Here is a 21,307-nt window from a genome sequence, read left to right on the forward strand (position 1 = left end):
TTTTCAGTTGAAAATGTCTGAAACATTTTAATATCTCTGGGTTTTGGATTGCTGCGTGTACAAAACAAGTGATTAAGACATAATCTCAGGCATTCTTCACAATTGTCGGACATTTTATAGATTCAAATGTGTGCTCTATAGAACTCTAATTTCAAATTGTTCTGCATAGCGAGAAACCACATGTAATTTGGGTGAACTAACCCTTTAATTTCTGCTCTAAATCTTCACCAGGAAGCTCTTTGTCCTGCTATATGACCCACAGACACTCAGATGGATGATTCCTAACAGTACTATGAATGGTCCCTGATAGAGTGCACTGTGACCTCAATACACCCCAAAAAAAATAAACCCCTCAAATATTCACATAAACAAACTACAGACACACACACACACACACACACACACAGATATATCTGCCATATGGGATATACGAGGTCTATTCTTTGCCTAGTCCTCTACTGCATACAGTATGGTACACAACACCACCCCTCACCAGTGGTACAAGCACAGGAATGATGGACATGTGCTCAGAAATGCTAAGTTCTCTCATCAGCAAGGAGGAAGCTCCGAAAGGGGAAAATAAGTGAAGGAAAGAAAGTCTCCCGACTATCTACACACAAAACCAGCTAACAGAAGGAGTCCGATATGAATAATGATCACATTTGACCACTTAGTGACCGCCGTTGGGTCCTTTAGACTCAGACATACTTAAAGAGTCGCAGCTCGGGTCTCCCCACCAGCTGAAGGGAGACCACACATTCTCTTTGCTGCATTCGAGTCTGTCGGAAAACAAAAACAAGTTGTACAAAAACAAATCACCGTGATGTGTCTTCTTCATTGCATACATAAAAAAACAACAACAACCCATACACCAAATAAAGCTTTGTATAATTGCACTCTGATGTGGAATGAGTCCCAGACCCCCCCCCACCCTAACCCCTCCCATCATTTGGGATATTTACATTCAGTAGTTCAGTCCAGGATGGAGATAGAAAAAGACAGAGTTCTTACAAAGCAGAACCAAATACGTTTCCATTTCAGACACAGACCCTGGTCGTATCTGAGGAGCCATCCTGGCAGTCCTCCTTGTTTTTTGGAGCAGCTGCGAGTTCCCGGGTTCTGCTGCTCTCCGATGTCCACAGTGACAGCTATCGCCTGCCCCCGGCTGTGCAGTCCGTCCCGTTACAGTGGATCCTTTCTCTCCAGGCTTAAGTGTTTGTGGTTCAGCTTTAGAAACAGAGAGACCACCCCTCTGCTAGTGTGTGGCCAGCATAGGGCCAAGAAGTCTGGAGAGTTTTTATTTGTATTTATTCTGGACGGCTCCTAGCGCAGTTTGAGCTTGAAGGCGGAGATCTCCATGGGGTCCAGGCTGATGGAGGAGTCGTTGGTCAGAGGCGTGCTGGGGTGCATCAGGGTCAGGGACATGGGCTGCAGCAACTGCAGGTCCAGGGTCTGGAACAGTCCCGAGACGCTCAGCTGCAGAGAGAGGGGAGGGGGTGTTAGTTAAAAACTCGAAATAGCTGGGATGCAAAAATTGAGAATGCAAATGAATTCAGATTTGCTTTCACAGTCTGTACACAAACACTCGAAACGTAAAGTATCACTCAGAAAAAGGGTATAAACAAACATGATAACAACGTCATAACACTAGGCTGTTCAAAAATATAAAAAGAGATAGGTTGTTGTGCTCCCTCTCTCTGTTTCTTATCCTATATCTAATAGAACTGCCCGGGTCTTGATAGATTGAGTGGGGAAGTTCATGAGATCTTTCTAGAGGGTTATCAAGAATAACTTTTATCCAATGACCTTTTCCCTCTCTGTCTGTGTCTGTGTCTTCTCTTGTTCCGATTAACCCAGCCAAATCTTTTTTCTTGTTTTGTATCTATATCTACGCCGGGATCCGGAGTCGAAGCTGATCCTCTTGCTGTAGTCCTGTGTCTTGGATCCTCTATCCTGAGTGCTGGATTAAGTCGTGGACTTCGGGTCGTGGCTGAACCTGTCTCTGCGGTCCTGCCTTGGGTCTCGTCATGCTGCTTCCCTGATGGCTTCCACAGGATTGTAGCTGACATCCTCGTGGATTCATCTTCTTATTACAGACACATGCATTTCCTAACATTCGGTCTATATGCTGTAAAATGTATTATCTCTTCGATTTACACACGGCATCTATTGCACGTCTGTCCGTCCTGGGAGAGGGATCCCTCCTCTGTTGCTCTCCCTGAGGTTTCTCCCATGTTCCCCCTTAAACTGTGGGTTTTCTCTGGAAGTTTTTCCTTGTACGATGTGAGGGTCTAAGGACAGAGGGTCTAAGGACAGAGGGTGTCGTTTTTCTCATACTGATATGCTGAACAATCTGTGTTGTTGTATTTGCTGTAAAGTGTCTCTACTGTAGGCTATTTTTATTATATGTACAGCACTTTGGCTCGACCAAAAATCATTTATAAATGTGCTATATAAATAAAACTTGATTTGAAAAATATGGAAATCAGGGAATTTCAAGTTTAGTTTACAGCAGGTAGAAAAAAATCTAATGGTGGAGCCAGTTTTCAGATCATTTACAGTAGTGAAAGCAGCAATAACACACATACGTTCAATCACAAGTACACATTCTGCATATAAAGTTTACCTTAAGTAAAATTACAAATAGATTCACATTATTAACAGCAAGTTATTTTGAAAAATTGCCCCATACAATGAAACATTTTGTGAATTATTGTGCTTTTATATTTAAGCAGATCTTTAATTTAAAGGGATAGTGGAAATTGAACCCCAAATAGTTTCGTTTCAACTTATATACAAGCATAATTACGTACCAAAACAATCACACCTGATTAAACAAATATAATAATTGCCTTACGCATGTTAGAAGCACTTTATTGCAGCTTCCCCGAACTTTTTTAGAAACGAAATGATCGAGTCAGCCAAACCGGAAGTGAGGAAAACTCAGGAAGACGAAACAATAACAAACCACGGCGTCTATGCAGAATGAACGTGGAAGGGCAAATATACCAGACAAAGAAGAAGGATTGTACGAGGTATCCAGTGATGATGGCGAGTCAGAAACATCCTCTCGGCTTTCCTGCGAAAATGTAGTTTTAGGAACTGAATCTGAATCCGGTTCAGTAAGCGACGATGGTGAGAATATTGAGCCAGACGATGGACCATTACGTCCTTATTTGTTCGAGCCCGAGGTGATGGAGTTAGTTCACGGCATGGGCAATGGCGAGGATGACCAGGACCAGGCGCCAGATGATGCACCCCTACGCACAAATAATCTTGACTGGTAGGTCCCTAAGCATAGCTCACGCTAGGCGCTATATTATATATTGCAAAAGTTGGCATGCATGCACTGTAGGCCTATGGCTATGCCCGAGGATGACTGCATGTAGGGTACATTTCATAACATACCAGGGTCAGGTTCACATAAATTATCTTGTCACATTTATTATTGTATATGTAACAGCCTTATGGGCATTAATTACATGAATAAATGTAAATGAATTGTATACTAGCATGATATACAGCTAGAGCCAATCGGTCTTTTGACGTAGTATGGTCCTAATCCTAGGCTAGCCAGGCTGCCTGTCAAGTGTAGGCTGTACTCACAGTACTGTTAGTCTATCATGTCTATATGATGACTGTAGTGTACACATTCGACACTGTGTACCGGATTATCGGATGACGAGGCCTCCGGTCGCCTAATCGACAGGCAATAAATGGCGTTGTACACAATGGTACAGGCTAACGATGCATTAAATCAGCCAGAAAACATAATAAAATACTCGTGCCTCGTCCAATGTTTGTGCCCGTCTTCCTTTGTTTTCGTCATCACCCGAAGATTCCCGAAGTATTTCGTTTCATTGAGAGGGCGTGGTCGGGAGCAGTAAATTGAAAATAAAATGAAACTAGGCGCATGAAATAAAAGAAAATGGTTTATTATGCTTATTTTTAATAAAAATACATAAGTTAAACCCAAAATTCGCGGATTTCCACTAGCCCTTTAACTACTTTATTGATGGTTTGTTAGTTTAACCAGTAATGCTACATATTTTATCGACTGATTATTTAATATCAATCTGAAAACTAAATAACTACAGCTGACGGATAAATGTAGTGTATGTAAAAAGAAGAACAATCATTTCATCTGCAAATGTAGTTAGTTGTAGCAGAGTACTTGGTTTCCATTTCATGAACAAACAAATCTCTGCTCACTCAAAAATGATTCAGAGTTTAGCCATAATTACAGCAAACTAATTTCTGACTGTAATTCCAAAAGTTTGTGTGTGTGTGTGTGTGTGTGTGTGTGTGTGTGTGTGTTCCTCCCCTGACCTGGCCTTGTGAGGTGGTGCAGTTAAAGCCCAGGTTCTGAGCCTCCAGGCCGCAGTCCAGCGCCAGCCGGTGAAGAATCAAAGCTGTGTACGCAGACGGAGAGTGGGGGTCCTTCTGCTCACACAGGAGAGACACGGGTCAATTCAAAAGTCAACACGAGCAAACCGTTAAAACCAAACTCAGTGTGTGTTGCGTCTGCTCACCTGGCTGTGGATGCTGCGCAGGTTCACCAGGTGGAAGTCGCAAGGCAGGATGGACTTGAGAGGGGCGAAGGTCTCCAGGGGGGGGACGCCGCGTCTTTTAGGCAGAACGGGCAGCGGCAAGACCTCGTGGTTCAGGAAGGAGTTGGTCATGTGACTCAGGATGGACGGGAAGCTGGTTGTGTCGCTGTCCATCATCTGGAGGAGGGCGGAGACAGATTTAAAACAGAGGAGAATGACGGAGTAACTACTATTACGTCAATGACTCACTTCTAGAGATGTTCTGAAGCCTTTCCTGCACCCCATGAGGAATGGGCTCTATACATTTCTAATTCTACTCCAGACAGACGCATTACTAATCAATCTACTGTATGTGGGGTTTTAACAGCTGTAGCTATGGTGTAATTGTTCTGAAAGTGTTTCTAACATGATGGTTGATGTCTTGTGCAAAGCCAGGGCTCCATCAGCAGTATTTCCAGAGAGCTGGAGGATAAAACTGGAATCAATGCTTTCTATTCTCTGCCAATCTGTGTTCATTTACTTTATATTCTATTATATCAATTGCGCACTCATAAAAATAGCCCGGTTTGGCTATGACTATGTGGTGGTAAAAGAAAAGAAAAAATAGGAGCTGGAGCTACGGCATAGACTAATATGTGGGCTAACAAGCATCCTTATCGTTGCCTAGGCAACATTACCTTTGGAACTCCGTCGCTCAAGATTTTGGAGAGGAAAGAATGAAACAAAGAGGAGAGTTTTGCAAAGAGGCCTTCATGCTGAAGGTAATGGAGTGGAAAAACAAAAGGAAAACAAAGTGAGAGAGAGGATGGTTAAGAAAAGACAGATGGGGGGGGTAATGAGCACCGACAAATGACATGAACACATGTGTTAATGAGCACAGATGAAGGATGTGACATATGACAGCTTTGCACAGAGTCAGGTGCATTGAGCTGGACTTTGGGATGGCATAGCGGTGGTCCCACTGACCATGTTTCCGATGGACCTCCTCTCCAGCAGCAGGCGGAAGCGGTTGGTGGTTTTCTTGTTATCCTTCAGACCCTGGCCCAGCCCCCGGTTATCATCCTGCATCAGCCGCCGGTCCATAATCACTTCAAGCTGGCCTGGGGGGGGGGGGGAGCTTATCTATTACACTAATACAGCTGCCTGCGTATTGAACTTTCAGTCAATGGAGACAAACACTTTGAGCTATCCATCATATACAAAAACACCTGCATTATTCTCATAACGATGATAACAGATTAGCTCGGTACATTGACGTGAGAGTGTGAACCTCTCGAAGGACAAGAGGGAGCGATAAGTGCTTCACTACGATTCCACAAAGCACTACAGACTTTTAACAGAGGGAAAGAGAAAGTGCATTTCAGAGATGACTTTCACTCAGAATGAAATGAAGAATAATGCAGAAACATTAAATAAACTGTATGGAGGTACGGACCACTCTCCAGACTGGTGACACCCAGAGCCTGAGCGGTGTGCAGCGTCAGGCGGTTGTTGCTGTCCTGGATGTACGCCTGGCTGGGCATGGGGTAGAAGTTGGCCTGCAGGGGGAGCTTCATCAGGTGGCGGCGCGGCTGCATCTGCAACAAGGGAGCAAACACAGCAGAAAACAACATGTCAGACTTCAGAGAAAAAAAACCTTGCATCATACCAGGTTTTAAGAAAGGCGGTAACTAATCACCACTCTGGGAAAACTATTGTTTTTTGTGTGTTTTTGTTAAAAGTGTTTTGATTATATAAAATAAGGAAAGAACATATGGTAAAAAAACAAAACATAAGACATATATGAGATATATCCCTCCACTCCTCAGGACTAGTCCAATACTTCCCCACAAAGAGGGACCATGAATCATCACCCTGTTAACCCCATACCATAAAATAGGGTTCTGGTGGAAATTGGACCACATCATGACAGCCAATCAGGTGCAAAAGTGGTAAAGTGACAACAAACAAGAAAATAATCTACCCGGACACCTCTGGTTGACAGCAGCAACTTTAAGCTGTAATAGAATTACCTAAAACCTTTTATTTATTTGGCACTATTTGTAATTTCAACAGACGGTCCCATGTAAAGAATATCCAGGAGTAAGGAACAGCTGTTGTCTCTGCAAAGCATGCAGGGTCTAAAAGGAGAGCAGTCTTTTTTCTCTCCTTTTAATATTCATATTGTAACTGTTCTCTTCAAAATTCGAGGGTGGGACAGACCTGGAATCCGTTAAGGTCTGTGTAGAAGACGTCCCCACTCTGGATGTCAGTGACCAGGCGCATCGCCAGCTCCTTATTGGTCTGATCACGGATGTCCACGGCGGTGGTGATTTCTATAGAAAGCCCGTCCACCCCTGAAGGTACAAAACCAAAGAGAACCAGAAAACAGGCGCAGATGTTAGAGGATACATGTGAATTACAGATAGCATTGGGCAGTGGGTTGCACAACGTTTACAAAAAAAAAAAAAAAAAAAAGTAGCTTACGGGATATAAAGCTCCTTATTGAAATATAAATTGTGGTTTTGTCCAAAATATTAGCCCTTGTTACCATCTGGTGAATTTCACTAAAAGACCTTTTGCAAAAGCCATTTGAAGTGATTCCATGTGCAGTTGAGTTGAATTATTACCTGGCACATTGTGTATGCGGATGGTCTGCTGAAAGTGCTGGTAGTATGCCACCACCTCGGAGAAGAGAGGGCCCTCCACCACGCGCACCACGGGGGGCTCTTTCTGGTTGTAGGGCTAAAAGCAGGGAGCGAGAAAAAAGTGGAATTATGAATACACTTTGTGCTAAAAATAGGAGAGAAGGCAATGGAAGTGACACAGGAAAGGATGAAGCAGCCTTCCTGCCCCGAGCACCCCAGCATGATACCATGACACGAAACCCATGGGAGAATCTATCAAAGTCTTTTGAGAGGCGCGTAAACATCTGAGGTGCAACTATCGAGAGAGTACCTTTGCTTTTCCATCAGGCAGGAAGAGGTAAGCGCCACTTTTGTCTTTGGAGGGGCGAGTGCCGTAGACCATGAACTGAATCTGAACCTTGATTTCCTGAGGGTCATCCTTTCGCTTGATACTCTGCAGATGAAAAAGAAACATGAATAGAAACAGAGCACATAAAGAAAACTGAATAAGGAAAGAGATGAAAAGATGTTTGAGTCGCAACAAGACACTCCATGTTCACTTTGATCAATACGCCAGGGTTCATTGGGAAATGAAGCTCGTGGGCTTTTACTTGCTAAAAAAGATCAAGGCTAAAAACAGATGAGAGAATCTTTGATTCAGATACAAAGTGATCCGATGTAGGAATGGACGAAACACAAACCTCCAGCAGACCAGTGGTTCCAGAGAAGCCCAGGGTGAGAGCCTGGCTGCTGATGAAGAAGGTCTGCGGCTCGGCCTGCTGAGAGCGAACAGGAAGTGGGTCCAAGGCTCGGGCGGAGGTGCCGCGACCCGACAGCCGGAGCAGCGTGTCGGAGCGCAGCGTCAGGGGCGAGTCCGCCGAGTCGTACAGGTGAAACACCGCCAGGCCCAGAGCCGGCAGACGGACCATGAACGTAGCCTGGATGGAGAAAGAAAGGACATTTGGATATGGAAATATAAAGCTTTCATACACACTAACATTTGAAAAAGGCTGTGTTCTATGAGGCCTTTTTGTCTAATTGAGGTCATTAACTTCACTAGGCAACACACAATTATGGTACAGAGATATAATCAGAGAGTATTGATTTAGCATTGTTGTGCTATAACAGTTTCGACTCATGATGGACAAATTGTGCTACAGAACAAGATATGTCTTTTTTTTTTATGCATTCTTCTTCATGGTCAAAACCCGGGGGGCCTAAATAACCCACAATGCAACTCAGATGCCAACAACTTGATCTGTACACATGCAACTTCAGTGTCTTTTTACTTCCAATCTGAACATGTAACAATAACAGACCCAGTGTAGACCGTGATGAGGTCTGTGCACACACTGCTGAATGGATCTATTCTCTTACCTCAAACACCTCTGCACTCATTTGACTGGCCGAGCTCCACTGAGCGCTCAGCTGCACGGGAAGGGTCTGTCCGTCCTCAGTGAGCACCCGCACCCTGACCGTGTTGACCAACACTGTGACCACGCACAGGCGCTCCTGCTCGATGGGGTTAAACAGAACCAGGTACCTGGGTGAGAGGAGGAAAAAGCAATCAGAAACACAGTAAGGGCGAAGGATATGAAAGTTGCCGGGGGATGCAGATAATACCTCGGGCCTGCTGGGTCCAGCTCGATTAAAGTGCGCTGAGGCAGAGAGTCTTGAGTAGCACGCCTGTCATCCTACAGAATGAAACATGTAACAAAGGGAACACACTGAGAAGCCTGCGTATTCTGTCCCCTGTGGAAGTATTCAGACTGCGATTTATACACTGAAAGAAGGGTCCTTCCATGTGTCCTCTTACCGTCTCAAGGAAGGGCTCAGTCTGGTAAAAGCGATAAAAGTCTTTGTTTTTCATCACCAGGAAATGAGCAGCATTGATGATTACTCTCTTCAGACCGATGAGTGAACGCAGTAATCTGGGGAGGAGGAGAAATAATCAATGGCTGACTGCAGCAGTCACAGCACAGAGCTCCTGCTTCAAAGTATTGAGCGGGGGTCTAAAATAGCCACAAAGACACAGGATTCAAATGAAGAGGCAGTCATTTAGTTCATATCAATTCCATTTTGTTAACTGTTGTCTTAATCAATTTTCCATATTGAAAGATGTAAACCAACAACAACGAACATGACAGCAATGTTAAAATAAATAAAACTAAACTAACCGATCCCTACTGTCATTTCATTTTAAAACACTCAGCCCTTTACCTGGTGCCGTAGTCAACAACCACATTCTCCTTTGCCGTGCCGGTGATGGCGTCATGATGTTGGAACAGGCCGACAGTCTGCCTCGCGTCAACGAGCAGAGCGTAGTCTGAGATGGGGTAGCGCCCCTCCATGCCCACATGTCGAGCGCTCGCTACCGCCAGGCTGTAGAGGATCTCTGCCCCCCTGAAGAAGGCGGGCGAACAATTAGCATTGGGGAGCCCTTTAGTGGCTCTGTTAGCTAAAGGTGTGTTCAAATGATTATGTTATTTGAACATGACTGCAGATTCTATGAAAATGGGTCCTTTGTGTTTGGTTGTGGTTCAAACCGCATTATTTGCTATGTTCCCTAAAATCTCTTTGATACAGTTGTTTGTGGATGTAACCCCTAGGCAAATTAGGCTTTTACTTTTTGACTGCTCACAGTAGAGAGAAACAGGAGATGAGAATTAAATACACAGTTGATCATTTACGCGAACTTAAAATAAAGGTGTGGTCATCAAATTAAACCGATGGAATAAACCAAATAAAGGTCTATTTTTCTGATCTTTAAATAAAATGATGAACATACAGAAAGGGAAATGAAACGATGTAAATAATATTGTCTAGATTCAGATATTGTAAAGTGTTATGTATACAAATGATTGTCTCTCCATCTTGGAGTGATACCAGAGGCCTGTACTACGAAGCAGGATTTTCGCTTACCCGGAAACTTCAGGGAAAACTCGGGGTTTCCGGTCCTACGACGCTGGTTCTCTTTTTAGCAGGCTAGATCTCCATGGTAACTTATGCTGTGCGGCTAACCTGCCCCGGAGCAGGTTAGGTTGCAGGCTAAAAGCTCAACTCAGTGAAAGCACTGCCTGCTGACCAATCAGAGCTCAGTGTGCGGAGTTTAAAGCGATCAAGTCATATTACAGGAGGAAATACAGAAAAGCTGCCGTTGCAGGAAAGACGGCCGGCAAAAATCACCGACTGTGTGAACGTGAACATTAATAGAATATCACCTCCCATCTTCAGAGCAATCTGACTATTATAACATTAGCGTTAAGAAAGCTTACTTAAATATCGGCCACAACATAAGTAACCGGATCAGAGTACATTAAGTACAGTCCGCGGCATATCACTTCATAATGTATCATATATCTCCTGATCTGAGTCAGCTGAGCCGTATCTGGCCTTGCAACACTCACAGTGTCACATACTGTATGCAGAAGTATTATTTTAAGCAACACATTAAGTTGACGAAACACTCGAGACAAATGTAATTAAAGTCAGATCGTGTTTTAGACGGGGCAGTGATATCATAAACCTGTACGCATTCAAACACTTTTTCTTTTGCCAGCTGTATTCACCTTGCAGGTGCAGCTATGTGGCTTTTATCCTGGATAAAGTGTTTAAGTCATGGATGTTTAAAGTTTAACTTCTTCATATGTCTAATATTATAGCTGACTTTTCATTCAGGAAGTATGACGCTGCGCTGTCAGTACGCTTCTCCATGTTTGTGATTGGTGGAATGCTCCAAATACCACCCCTTTCATGTGAACGCGCACCTAACTAGATAGGACACGGCTGGCTTGAGCGATCCACTTGATAACCAGCGTCGTATTACCGTTTAGCGAGAGCGCGTATGTTTTGGATTAGGCCAACCGGCTAACTCAAACATATCCAGGTTAGGTTGAACCAGCTTCGTAGTATAGGCCCCAGGTGAATTGTTTGACTTCTCTTTGTTTACAGGATGTAGGAGGGACATGTACGCTCCTAACTCTTATTTGCAATGTAAAAAAGAAACAAAGTGCCTGCTGTAGAACTCCCTGAGATAAACAGCCACAGCATCACTAATACGCCTCAGGGTGTAGGTGTCGGGTATCAGTGATTTAATCTGCCTCACCTGAGATGTGACTCTAATATGCGGTCCAGGCTCTTGTAAAAGGGCCGCGAGGTGAAATAGCCGGTCCAGTAGTGGTCCTCTCGGTCTGCATAGGCGAAGAAATCTCCACTAAGCACTGGGAAGTCTGGCGGTCTGGACCCCTGGGCCACTCCCTTTGCTTTGTATACAGCGGAGAAGTAGTCTGTGAGCGTGCCAAACTGAGCCTGGAGGAGCAGACAGATGACACATTAAAAAAATAACTCTCAAAACCCAGCTGTGTGGGGGAAAAAGAACATTTCTCATTATAATGCATGCGCTTGTCATCTTACATGGCACATTCTAAACCAAACATCGCATTGTGACAGATTCTGTGTTCTGTCAGCAAGTTAAAAGAACACTGCATAATTGATTATCACAAAAGGATGTACAGCGAAATACCTGCCGGCACACCACATGCTGAAAAGGACAAGACAAGGAAAAAGGGGCAGAACATATATTTTGCATCGCTGTATCCGATAGTTGACAAACTGCTTTCTCACTTGTACGTGCAGCTCTGGGTGAGAATTCATGTAGTCAAACAGCTTTTGGTAGTTGTTGAACTGCTGATCCCACTCCAGCGCCTTGTCGTAGCGAAAGTCATCTCCCAGAGGGACCAGAAGCACCTTGCTGCGGTAGAGTTTGGACTTCTTACGGTACTGATCCAGGAGCAGGTTTGCCCTGATTGATGAAGAGGGAGAGAAAGAGAGAGTGGGACATGAAGGGAAAAACTGAGGGGACACACTTCTTGGCATCCAAACTGCCCTACTTTGCATGAAATCACTACGACCTTGGAAGGAGGAGGAGGATCAAATTAGCCCTGGGTGTTTTTTCCATTAGCCACTAAAATATGTCCTCTGGAAATTTCTGGAAAGGCTATCTGCAGGCTACGTCTGTCCCGCCGTTCATCCACCTCCTCTGATTGTTGTCATTGGTGCAAGTTCAGGGTTAGTTTGTTCGTAAGGGACAAGTAGAAATAACATTGAGAGATTCGCAACAGCTGAGACCAAGCTGTGTTTGTATGCGTGTGTGTGAAGCCAAATTCCAACACTATGCTAAAAAGAACAAAGTTTAAGTTTGTAGACATCATAGCTTGATTAAAAGTACTTATTATGTTCTATGTATTGCGATAATGGAGATCGTATATCTTGGAATTCAAAGTTATGTTTAAATTGTCTCTGAGAAATAAAAAAGGTAGCTAAGCCACTACCAATTTGTTACCAGTTGTATGTAAACGTTAGCCTCTGCGTGTTCAGACTATTGAAATAATGTCTCACCTCTCTGCTACATTGGACTCCACCACAGGTTTTGGGGGCACTTTCCAGGGGCAGTTTATCCGACCACCTGGTAACCTCTTGAAATCGAACTGGCAGCAGATCTTGGGGTCGGGCCCGCAGGTGTGAGGCACGTCGTAGCTGTAGAACGGCATCATGTGGCAAAAAATATCCGTTTTTGATCCGGTGTCTGTGGAAGCAGTAAAGTGGAAATCAATTAGCTTGAGAGAGATTCATTGTTGACAGCAGCCTTAAAGTCCAGAATAAAACAGTCATAAAGTGTGCTCTGCTCAGGTTAGGGACACGTTTATGATAAATGACTTATTAAGTTGTTGGTTATCCAAGTTCACACCTACAGTGTTCACTGGGGGAAATCTTTCTTGCCGTTTCAACAAAAAGTAAATGACAGCACAAATAGAACTCAGCATCACAAATTGATGAAATCTAACAGGAAAGGCATTTTCCATTAAGAACAAACACACAGAAACTCTTCAGCAGATGTCAACTTCATTAGGATAATGGGAAGCTGAGGCTATTACACAATGGTTGTTCTTCCAAAACGTCCTTCTGCAACGAGCTTAACACAGAGAAGTACATGAATCAGATGACATGGCTCCCTCCACTCACCCCAGGCCTGCCTCCACATGAACTCCAGGCTGCGGGTGGAGGCAAAGTGTTTTTTGATGGAGTAGTGAACCCTCTGGATGAGCATGCTGGTCAGGTTGGCCTTCTTCAGCAGATAGGACATGGTGGCACTGTGACCAAAAGGGTCTACCGCCCACCCGCTGCGAGGAGTGACACCTATGTATGACAGGGCTCAAGTTCAGGATGACCTCAGATATAGGAAGGAATGCACATTTTAGAAAATACTCTGCCCTGCAGGGAGAAAAGAAAGTAGCACAACATATGTTATCAGTCACTGAGTGAGGGGCTACAACTGCTGCATGTGTGGTAACAAGTTTACTATCGAACCTCGAGAGTATTGGTGTCATTTTCAACTATATATTGTTGTGTAATAAAAGCTTCGAATAAGGACCCAAGCGAGTCTTGTCAAAACTGAACGTGTTTACTTTATATTAATACAACAGAACAGTAGAAGACGGGGGAAATGCACTCAACATACTCGTATTCATTTCAAATCATAACAGGAAGGAGAAAGAGCAGGACACATACTTGCACTTCAAAATAAAAGCATTTTCTGTCAAACATTTTACCCTTAACTTTTGTCAAGAAGCAACAACAAAAAATGTGTTGACTGCCTTAAATAAAAGAAGTTACAACATATGTAGTGGAGTGAATTGGGGTGAAGATATTTTTGGAAATGTAAGAATAATTCATCTATGTATAAATGGATATAGAATCATTTGTGATTGTGCACCTATATTTCTCTCCAGCCACTGATGTCCCTCAATGAGCTGGTCTATCATGGCAAAGTAGTGAGAGTTGGCTTCATCCGTCATAACCCAGCCTCCTGTGACAATCTCTAGCTGCCCTCCAAGGATCAATCTGTTGAACAGAGAGGATTAAGAAAGAGAGGTGAGGATAATCCAGCCCTTAAGAAGGAGATTCCCAGTAACCAGATAATAAACTATTTTTAGAGAAACTACATTCCACCAGCAGCAGGTAACATCAACAGAGTAAATACTGTAGTTAAGTAAGCATCGCAGTAATCTCAACTAATTGTGAAGGGTCAGGTGGTTAAATGAAAGGCTCAGTGGTTGTCTAAGCTGTGACTCACTTGCGCATAGCCTCCTGCTTGTATGTGTCTGCCGTCTCCCACCACTTAGCGAAGAAGGAAATCTCAGACCAGATGAACTTCCTTCGAGGATCTTCGGGCAGCTTCACCACTATGTTGTTTAAAATATGCTGCGTCTGGTCTGTGAAGTACTTGTCAAAAGTCTTGATCCAACCTAACAAGACAAGAAGATCAATATGAGCAATTTGCACAACAGATGGCAAACAGGATGTCAGCTTCATTCTGGACTATCTTTGAAAAATAAACACCTCCACAGCCCAACACCCCTTTGTGCAGCCGGCTGATATAAAAGACATGAAAACAGGGTACAAAAAAGTACAAAAAACTCACCGCAGTGGAAACAGTGCTGAACAGATCAGAAATAAAACTCATATTTTATTCAAGTTGAGCAGCTCCCCTCAGAAAGCTATTTAGCAGAGTGGTTTCAGAGAAAGCGACTCAAAAACCAGTCCTGTGCACTTTCATTGTCCAAAAGTCTAGAATACCTCAGTCTATAAATATCCTGTCAAATATGTATCTCACATATTGAAGTCCAATATATTTAAACAGCAATCAAAGTTCTGCAGAATCATAATCGATGCTACTGAAATGTGAATGGTTGAGTAATCATATTTAGTAAGGGACAGGACTATTTACTGCTCTGTTTTAACATCGTTGGTTGAGATGCTTACCTGCATTTCACTTAAACCCTTAAAATCCCTTCCTTGCATTTAGTCAAATGAGCCTATAATTAAACCTTCTTCAATTGTCTTTAGAGAGTGTCGAGTATTTGCTTTCTGGTTGCCAAACTCTCCTTCTGTTGACACTACAGAACATGTTGCAGCCGAGTTAAATCAAATGCAGCTCTAAATGAAGCTCATTCGCATCGTTGATGGACTGAATGTGCAGGTTCCTTCAGCCTGTCAACATATCGATAACTGTCAGGTTAGCAAGCATGTGGCAGGCTGGGAACCAAGTTTAATGGATGTGTCAAGCGAAAATAAAATCTCAGCCAATCCCACCTATAAATAGCTGGAGCTTTCCAATGCCAATATCTATCTAAACCATCAATCGTGTCAACATTATGCTAATAATAATGAGAACAAACAATTCACATTTTGAATGATGTCTGCGTCACTGGCCTCCCACTCAGATGACGACTCAAAGTCGCTGGCTTGTCAACAGACGAGACAAATTTAACCTGATGGGAAAATAAGTGGTTCTGACCTGCTTGACGCTGCATCTAAAAATTATGTTTAATCAGACGGACTTTGAAACAAAGTTCCACTGTGTATTATAGCTTCTCAACTCACCTGGATCATTGTGGGAGTGGGGAACTACAAACACTTGCAGCGGTTCATTGTCCCACTCGTCAGCTTCATAAGTAATTTCGAAGCCCTGTTTCCATACGCCACCATCAGGGTTGTCAAACTTGAGGATGGAGTACACATCCAGCATCTAAAATGAAATACAAACTCAAAATGTGCTCACAAGACACAGCCCAACAAAAAAACGTTATAATATTTAAAAAGTTAGCAGTGATAGGATTGTTTTGTATGGGCAAAAACTCAGACATTTTACCTGAACATCTGCTTGACCATGGCTGCCTAAAGCAGATTGGCAATCCTGGGGTTTGACGGCGAGGAAAGTGGGACGGCCGTCGAAGGGTAGGACCCAGGAACCATTGGCACTTCTGAATGGCAGGTGGCCGCTGGGAGACACAGCTCCTGTGTCTGTGAGCTCCATCACAGAGTCCTTTATGTGGCTGATAATTTGGTGGTTTTCCTCCAGAAGCTGCTCCAGCTGCTCTATCCGGTTCTGCAGAACTGAGATTTGGCTCTAAAAACCAGACAACAATCATAAATCAAACAGATGTGGGAGATCATAAAACATCCGTTAACCGAAGCCACATTCTTCCTTTCTGTTACAGTGAGTAAGCGTTAGTTTAAATACTAAATTAGACTGCAATGGAAAAATATTCAGCCAAGGTAACAAAAGGCAGTTGGATAAAAATCAGACCTGAAGATATTTCAGGGGTACAGGATAGGGCTGCTCAATCAATCGTATTTTAAATCGAGATTACGATTATGGCTTGCAACGATTACGAAAACAACGTAATCGAAATAAAACGATTATTTTTTAATTATTACTTTTTCTTTTTTTTAATAATTTTTTTTTTTGGTTTTTCAATTGAATTATACTTAAAGTTCAGGGTAAACAACTGTTAAAAACATACTGTTCACATTTTTTCTCCCATAAATGGATGTCTTCAAAGTCAATGAATAATCGCATTTAATAATCGCAATTACAATTATTGACCCAAATAATCGAGATTATGATTTTTACCATAATCGAGCAGCCCTAGTACAGGATGGGACAAGTCTATTTCCATTTCAATATTTAAAAACATATTTTAAGCCTTGTGGCAAGGGATGAAGAAATGTCAATACATTCCTTTTATTTAGCTAGCTTATATCTAACATATGGCAACAAAAAGAAGTGCAGCAGCAATAAGTATAGAAAGGGGTTTCAAACACGACAGCCATTTTTCTTACCCGTGGAAAGTTCCCGCCATTCTGTCGCCTTGCAGGGTCATGTTGGACTCGATCCAACATCAGATACAGAGAAAATACAGCCACACAGAATATGGCTCCTCCACACACTGTCACCTGTTTCCTCAACTTCATCCTCCTCTGGAGCAGGATTCTTTCCAGGGATTAAATATAAAAAAATGACCTTGGTGTGTTTTTTACAGCACAAAAAAAAGGTCCTTGAATGAAATTAATCAAAGTGCAAAGGAATGGGAAATGAGCAGCTACACCGGTATTACTGTTTCCGTTGCACTCCTGCGATGAAGCCTCCCCTTACCATACTGGAGACCACCAAGGGGGCTACAGCAAGTGGCAGCAGTGGACAAGGGTACTAAATCAGCAATAGCTGGCAAGCAGTCTGTCAGCTTTGGCCAAACCACAGCCACCGGTGGGCTCCTTCAAAGTAGCCCTTGTGTTCAACCATCCAAATCGATGAGAATGCAGGAAAAGAAGGGAAAAAATGTCACACAGAAGGGGGTCACACAGGAAACCTAGTGTGCCTGCAGCATCATGTGTTTTGCTGGGGGCCTGCTTTCCTGGTCCGGTCCCCACTCTCACAGCACGGTCTAATCCTCCAGTATCACCAGAGTCCCCCTCTGCTCAGTTGGCCTTCAGTGCCACAAAAGTTATCCCTCTAGGCTGTGGCAGTGCAAAGAAATAGCCTGAGAAAAAGAGCAACTTGGCTTGGAGCAGCAGCTTTTGAATCAAGCCTCAACTCTGCCCGGGGCAGCTCCTGGAACTGAAATGAGACAAATGTCATTCTTCTCTCAGTAGCATAGTTTCAGTTTATCTACTGTGGCAGCACAGGCAGTCCTCGATCACAAGCGGCAAGTTGAAATCACATCAGAGGTTGTTCTTCGGCTGTTAGGAAATTTTTACATTAGTGGATCATTCATAAATGTGTATTCAGCCATACAGAGAGGAGCTGTCATTGACAATAAACACAAGTGAAATAACTCAGTGGGAGAGTGAGAGCTGAAGAGTAGAGTAAACAGGAGGGGAAACTAAAATCAAGCAGAGCATTTTGGACTATGTGTGCTAACAGTACTAATAGGTGTTCCTGTTTTCTTCTTTGTGCAAATCCAACCTGATTATAATCCTCTCACTTTTCAGTCAGTGACTATCCAAGCAGCAGGGATAATAACATGGCTCCTTCATGTGCTTAAGACTTACTGAAAAATAGCTTCACTGTCAGTAGGAAGACAAATACTTCTTAGATCATGTGTGCCACATGATGAACATTTCCAACAGTAAAGGCTTTGTTAGTTAGGGTGCCTGACAGAGAACTGCATCTCTTCATTTAAGTGACAAAATGCAATAGCACCACAGATGCCAAACTACTCCCATGATGGCATATTTGCATTAAGGGAAACAAATGCCGTATCCCCTGTGAATACTATCAAATTCCCCTCGAACGTGTACTTTTGGTTATTGACTCAATGGGAGGCAGCTAGGTTCAGGTTTAACTTGCATGACCTGTGGTCAGCTCTCGGTTGGCAGCTAGCCACACTGCCTTTCTACAAACTTAAGAGCATTAAGATACATGCACTTGGACATTATGCTGGGCAGGCTCAGTAACATTGCACCTTGTTAATACATTTGGCTCGTTAACGTCCTCTGCCAAACTTTAATAATCGCTTTAACTGGATATCACGAACAGGCAGCTAATCAAGCTAGCAATAGCCCTCGGTGTTCCTATTATTAAATAACCACACTGGTTAACAAGCTAGCAAAGACAGTCGGACAACGTAAATATAAAGGCTGTAATTTAATGATATATCCAGGTGCACCGCAGTCACAGCTGTCCTTCCTGCTGCACGGGAGATTAATGTCTATCTTTACAGACGATAGGAAGTACCGGCTTGTTAACATTAAGACAATACGTGGCTGATATTTCCTGGCTAACCATTCACTTTCTGTCTAAATCCCCGCCAACACTCGAATACGACCTTGGGGACCCTGTCTCGTTGTGAACAAAATAAAATCTGTTATCGTTACCCATCAAAGGAGAGTAATCCGGAAGAGTGTAGAGCCCAGCAGTGTATGTGCTTGTAGCTGCAGGTTGACAGATTACCAATTGAAGCGGTTAGCTAGCATATAGCACCGCTGAGCTGCCGCAAAGGCTTCTGGGATAGAGAGGCGTTGCGCATCACTCGGTGATAGGACAGAATGAAATAAATACAAACACATGCACCATCCTTTCTTTTCTGGAGTGTGCATGCATCGTACATGTAGACTGTATTGGAATTTAATTATACGAATATAATGAGGGTGGTTGTTGAGATACAGTATCTGCTATGTGTTGAACTATGAAATAGATCATACATCTTTATAAACACAGTAAATATAAAAAATAGTTTGGATCACAGTGAACAAGCACTGTAGTCACACAGGACAACCCTTTGCAACGTGCTGTTTACAACACATATACGACACTATATGACCCAGTTATCTATATTAGTTAATGTAATTTACAAAATAATATATTTCATTATCATGAATAATTTCTACATTTTTTCTGCAAAGACACAATGAAGTAAAGTCAGCTCTGTAGAATGCTCCTAACCCCTTAAAGATCTGCCTGAGGATCTGAGAGCCTCTTATTGAAATCTTTAAAACTTGCCTTGCCTTGAAACCAGCCAATGGTTTGATTGAAAAGTGTCTCTATTATATGTGAATGTATTTAATCTGTGAAATGTTATTCTATGTGTGTTATCTTGCAAACACACACATACAAATATATAATATATATAAAATATATTTCTTATTTCTTGATTGACACCTGAGAAGCCTGTTTGAGAAATGTGGCGATACTTTGCATACGAGTCACATAGTTGTGTTCTTTTGGTGGACCATCCAGGAAGTCTTTTTGTGTTCATGGAAACTGGAGGTTAGCTAACACTTACATAATGTATTAGCAGCTTGTGTGGGACATGAGGAACAGATGGTAATGTTTTAGTTTGGCTTTAGTCAAAAGGGACTTCCTACTTTTTATGGGGCCCACAAAGCTATTCAAAATGTAAGTGTTATTTTTAGACTTAAAATGGATTTGTTACCAGTAAGTACACCAGCAATGATGACTTGTTCTGAATGCAGAATCTCTCACAAAACAGGGTTGTGATATTGAGCAAATGTTTACACAGCTGGTTTTCAAACTGGGACTCTTCTTTTTGGGTTCCTTGTTTTGCTGAAGCTTGTGGATAACCTACAGATCAAGTATCTTCACAGTCTCACAACAAGCCAAACCCTATGACACACATACCAACTGGCCTTGCTTTTTATTCTTCTAAATGAACAAAGCTGCCATGGTAATGTGATAGTCTTAACAAGTGTACCTGAGCACAAAGCCCACTGGGAACCTTGTCTCCAAAGCAACCAACAACAATAGAGCTTGGCTGTCGTGGTAAATGAGAATCCCCTGGTGACTAAAGCAGGAAATACAAATACCAGGGCACTGCCTTTTGTTGTGTCTCCCTTCAGGTCAACACAACAAAAGGCAGGTGCACTTTGGAAAGAAAAATGTCAAATCTTAAAATGCAATGTGGAATATTCGCTTTAAGTACTCCAAAAACTATTGGTCACCAGGAAATATAAATTCTCCCTCCGATAAAGTACTGAAGTGTACATTTGAAGTGTAGGGTCGTTATTAGAGTGTTTTCATTTTGTGCAACCCTATATATGCAATACTTTTGTCAGAGAGTTGATGCTACAAGTTCATTTATTGTATAAGTTGAACATATATGTTGGTCCCTATAGGTTTGTATTCTGGCGGGTAAATGTTTTATTGTGTTGGAGTTGTATGTACATTTCAATAACTCGTGAATAGTTATGTGATTTAATACATAAAGTTTGCAGTTGTAAATGTTGTTAATGAAGATATTTAAATACAAGTAGCCTAAGTGGTCAACAGTCAAACAAGCCAACGTTTTTTCTCTCTAAATGATCTACCCATTTGTGCCTGCAACTGAACGATTACATTTCCTTTGTTCTCTTGGCTCCCAAAAGCACTACATTAAAAAGGGAGTTTCGCTTATCATACAATATTTAGCCTTTAGACACATGAGAATACACGGATATAGCTTAGAAACTATAAGCATTAGCATAATCAAGCTTTTTGCATGGTAGTGCATTCTATGTCAAATGAAATGCATTGTAAAAAATAATAATCTGGAAGTCAATCAATACATTGTAGTTAAATAACGTTAATTAAGTGTTTATTTCACCCTTTCAAAGGCAGAAATATTAACAAGTTTTACCCGTAATACACATTACATTCCCATAAAGATCAGGCATAGCTGAGATTTAACCATCTCACAAGACTAGACCATCAGCTATTTTAAAATCTTCCTGCTGAATGTACCAAAAACTTAAATTGCAGTCCCTCTTCTTTTTATAAAAAGCTTTTTTAAACCCCTCTGTGTCTGTGTGGAG

The 21,307-nt window shown here is 42.5% G+C and overlaps 1 protein-coding gene across 2 annotated transcripts in view; it reads right to left on the reverse strand.

Moving 5' to 3' along the window:
• Positions 1-21,307, reverse strand: part of man2a2 (mannosidase, alpha, class 2A, member 2) — a 21,728-nt gene continuing 421 nt past the window's right edge. Inside the window, exons 1-23 of one of the 2 annotated variants that reach the window (XM_034084956.2) lie at positions 18,875-18,991; positions 16,841-17,615; positions 15,867-16,124; positions 15,599-15,743; positions 14,289-14,460; positions 13,929-14,056; positions 13,178-13,351; positions 12,554-12,740; positions 11,780-11,957; positions 11,262-11,464; positions 9,377-9,559; positions 8,973-9,087; positions 8,780-8,850; positions 8,534-8,699; positions 7,858-8,094; positions 7,488-7,610; positions 7,160-7,274; positions 6,753-6,886; positions 5,986-6,127; positions 5,517-5,650; positions 4,533-4,727; positions 4,330-4,443; positions 1-1,476 (exon numbers count right to left, since the gene is read on the reverse strand). In XM_034084956.2, the coding sequence (XP_033940847.1) occupies positions 1,324-1,476; positions 4,330-4,443; positions 4,533-4,727; positions 5,517-5,650; positions 5,986-6,127; positions 6,753-6,886; positions 7,160-7,274; positions 7,488-7,610; positions 7,858-8,094; positions 8,534-8,699; positions 8,780-8,850; positions 8,973-9,087; positions 9,377-9,559; positions 11,262-11,464; positions 11,780-11,957; positions 12,554-12,740; positions 13,178-13,351; positions 13,929-14,056; positions 14,289-14,460; positions 15,599-15,743; positions 15,867-16,124; positions 16,841-16,972 (3,459 nt within the window). In that variant the 5' untranslated portion in view covers positions 16,973-17,615; positions 18,875-18,991 and the 3' untranslated portion in view covers positions 1-1,323. Of the gene's footprint in view, positions 1,477-4,329; positions 4,444-4,532; positions 4,728-5,516; positions 5,651-5,985; positions 6,128-6,752; positions 6,887-7,159; positions 7,275-7,487; positions 7,611-7,857; positions 8,095-8,533; positions 8,700-8,779; positions 8,851-8,972; positions 9,088-9,376; positions 9,560-11,261; positions 11,465-11,779; positions 11,958-12,553; positions 12,741-13,177; positions 13,352-13,928; positions 14,057-14,288; positions 14,461-15,598; positions 15,744-15,866; positions 16,125-16,840; positions 17,616-18,874; positions 18,992-21,307 lie in introns of those variants that run through there. The other variant, XM_071203481.1, reaches the window with a different exon arrangement.

The sequence above is a fragment of the Pseudochaenichthys georgianus genome, chromosome 6 (assembly GCF_902827115.2).
Source record: "Pseudochaenichthys georgianus chromosome 6, fPseGeo1.2, whole genome shotgun sequence".
Classification (NCBI taxonomy): Eukaryota; Metazoa; Chordata; class Actinopteri; order Perciformes; family Channichthyidae; genus Pseudochaenichthys; species Pseudochaenichthys georgianus.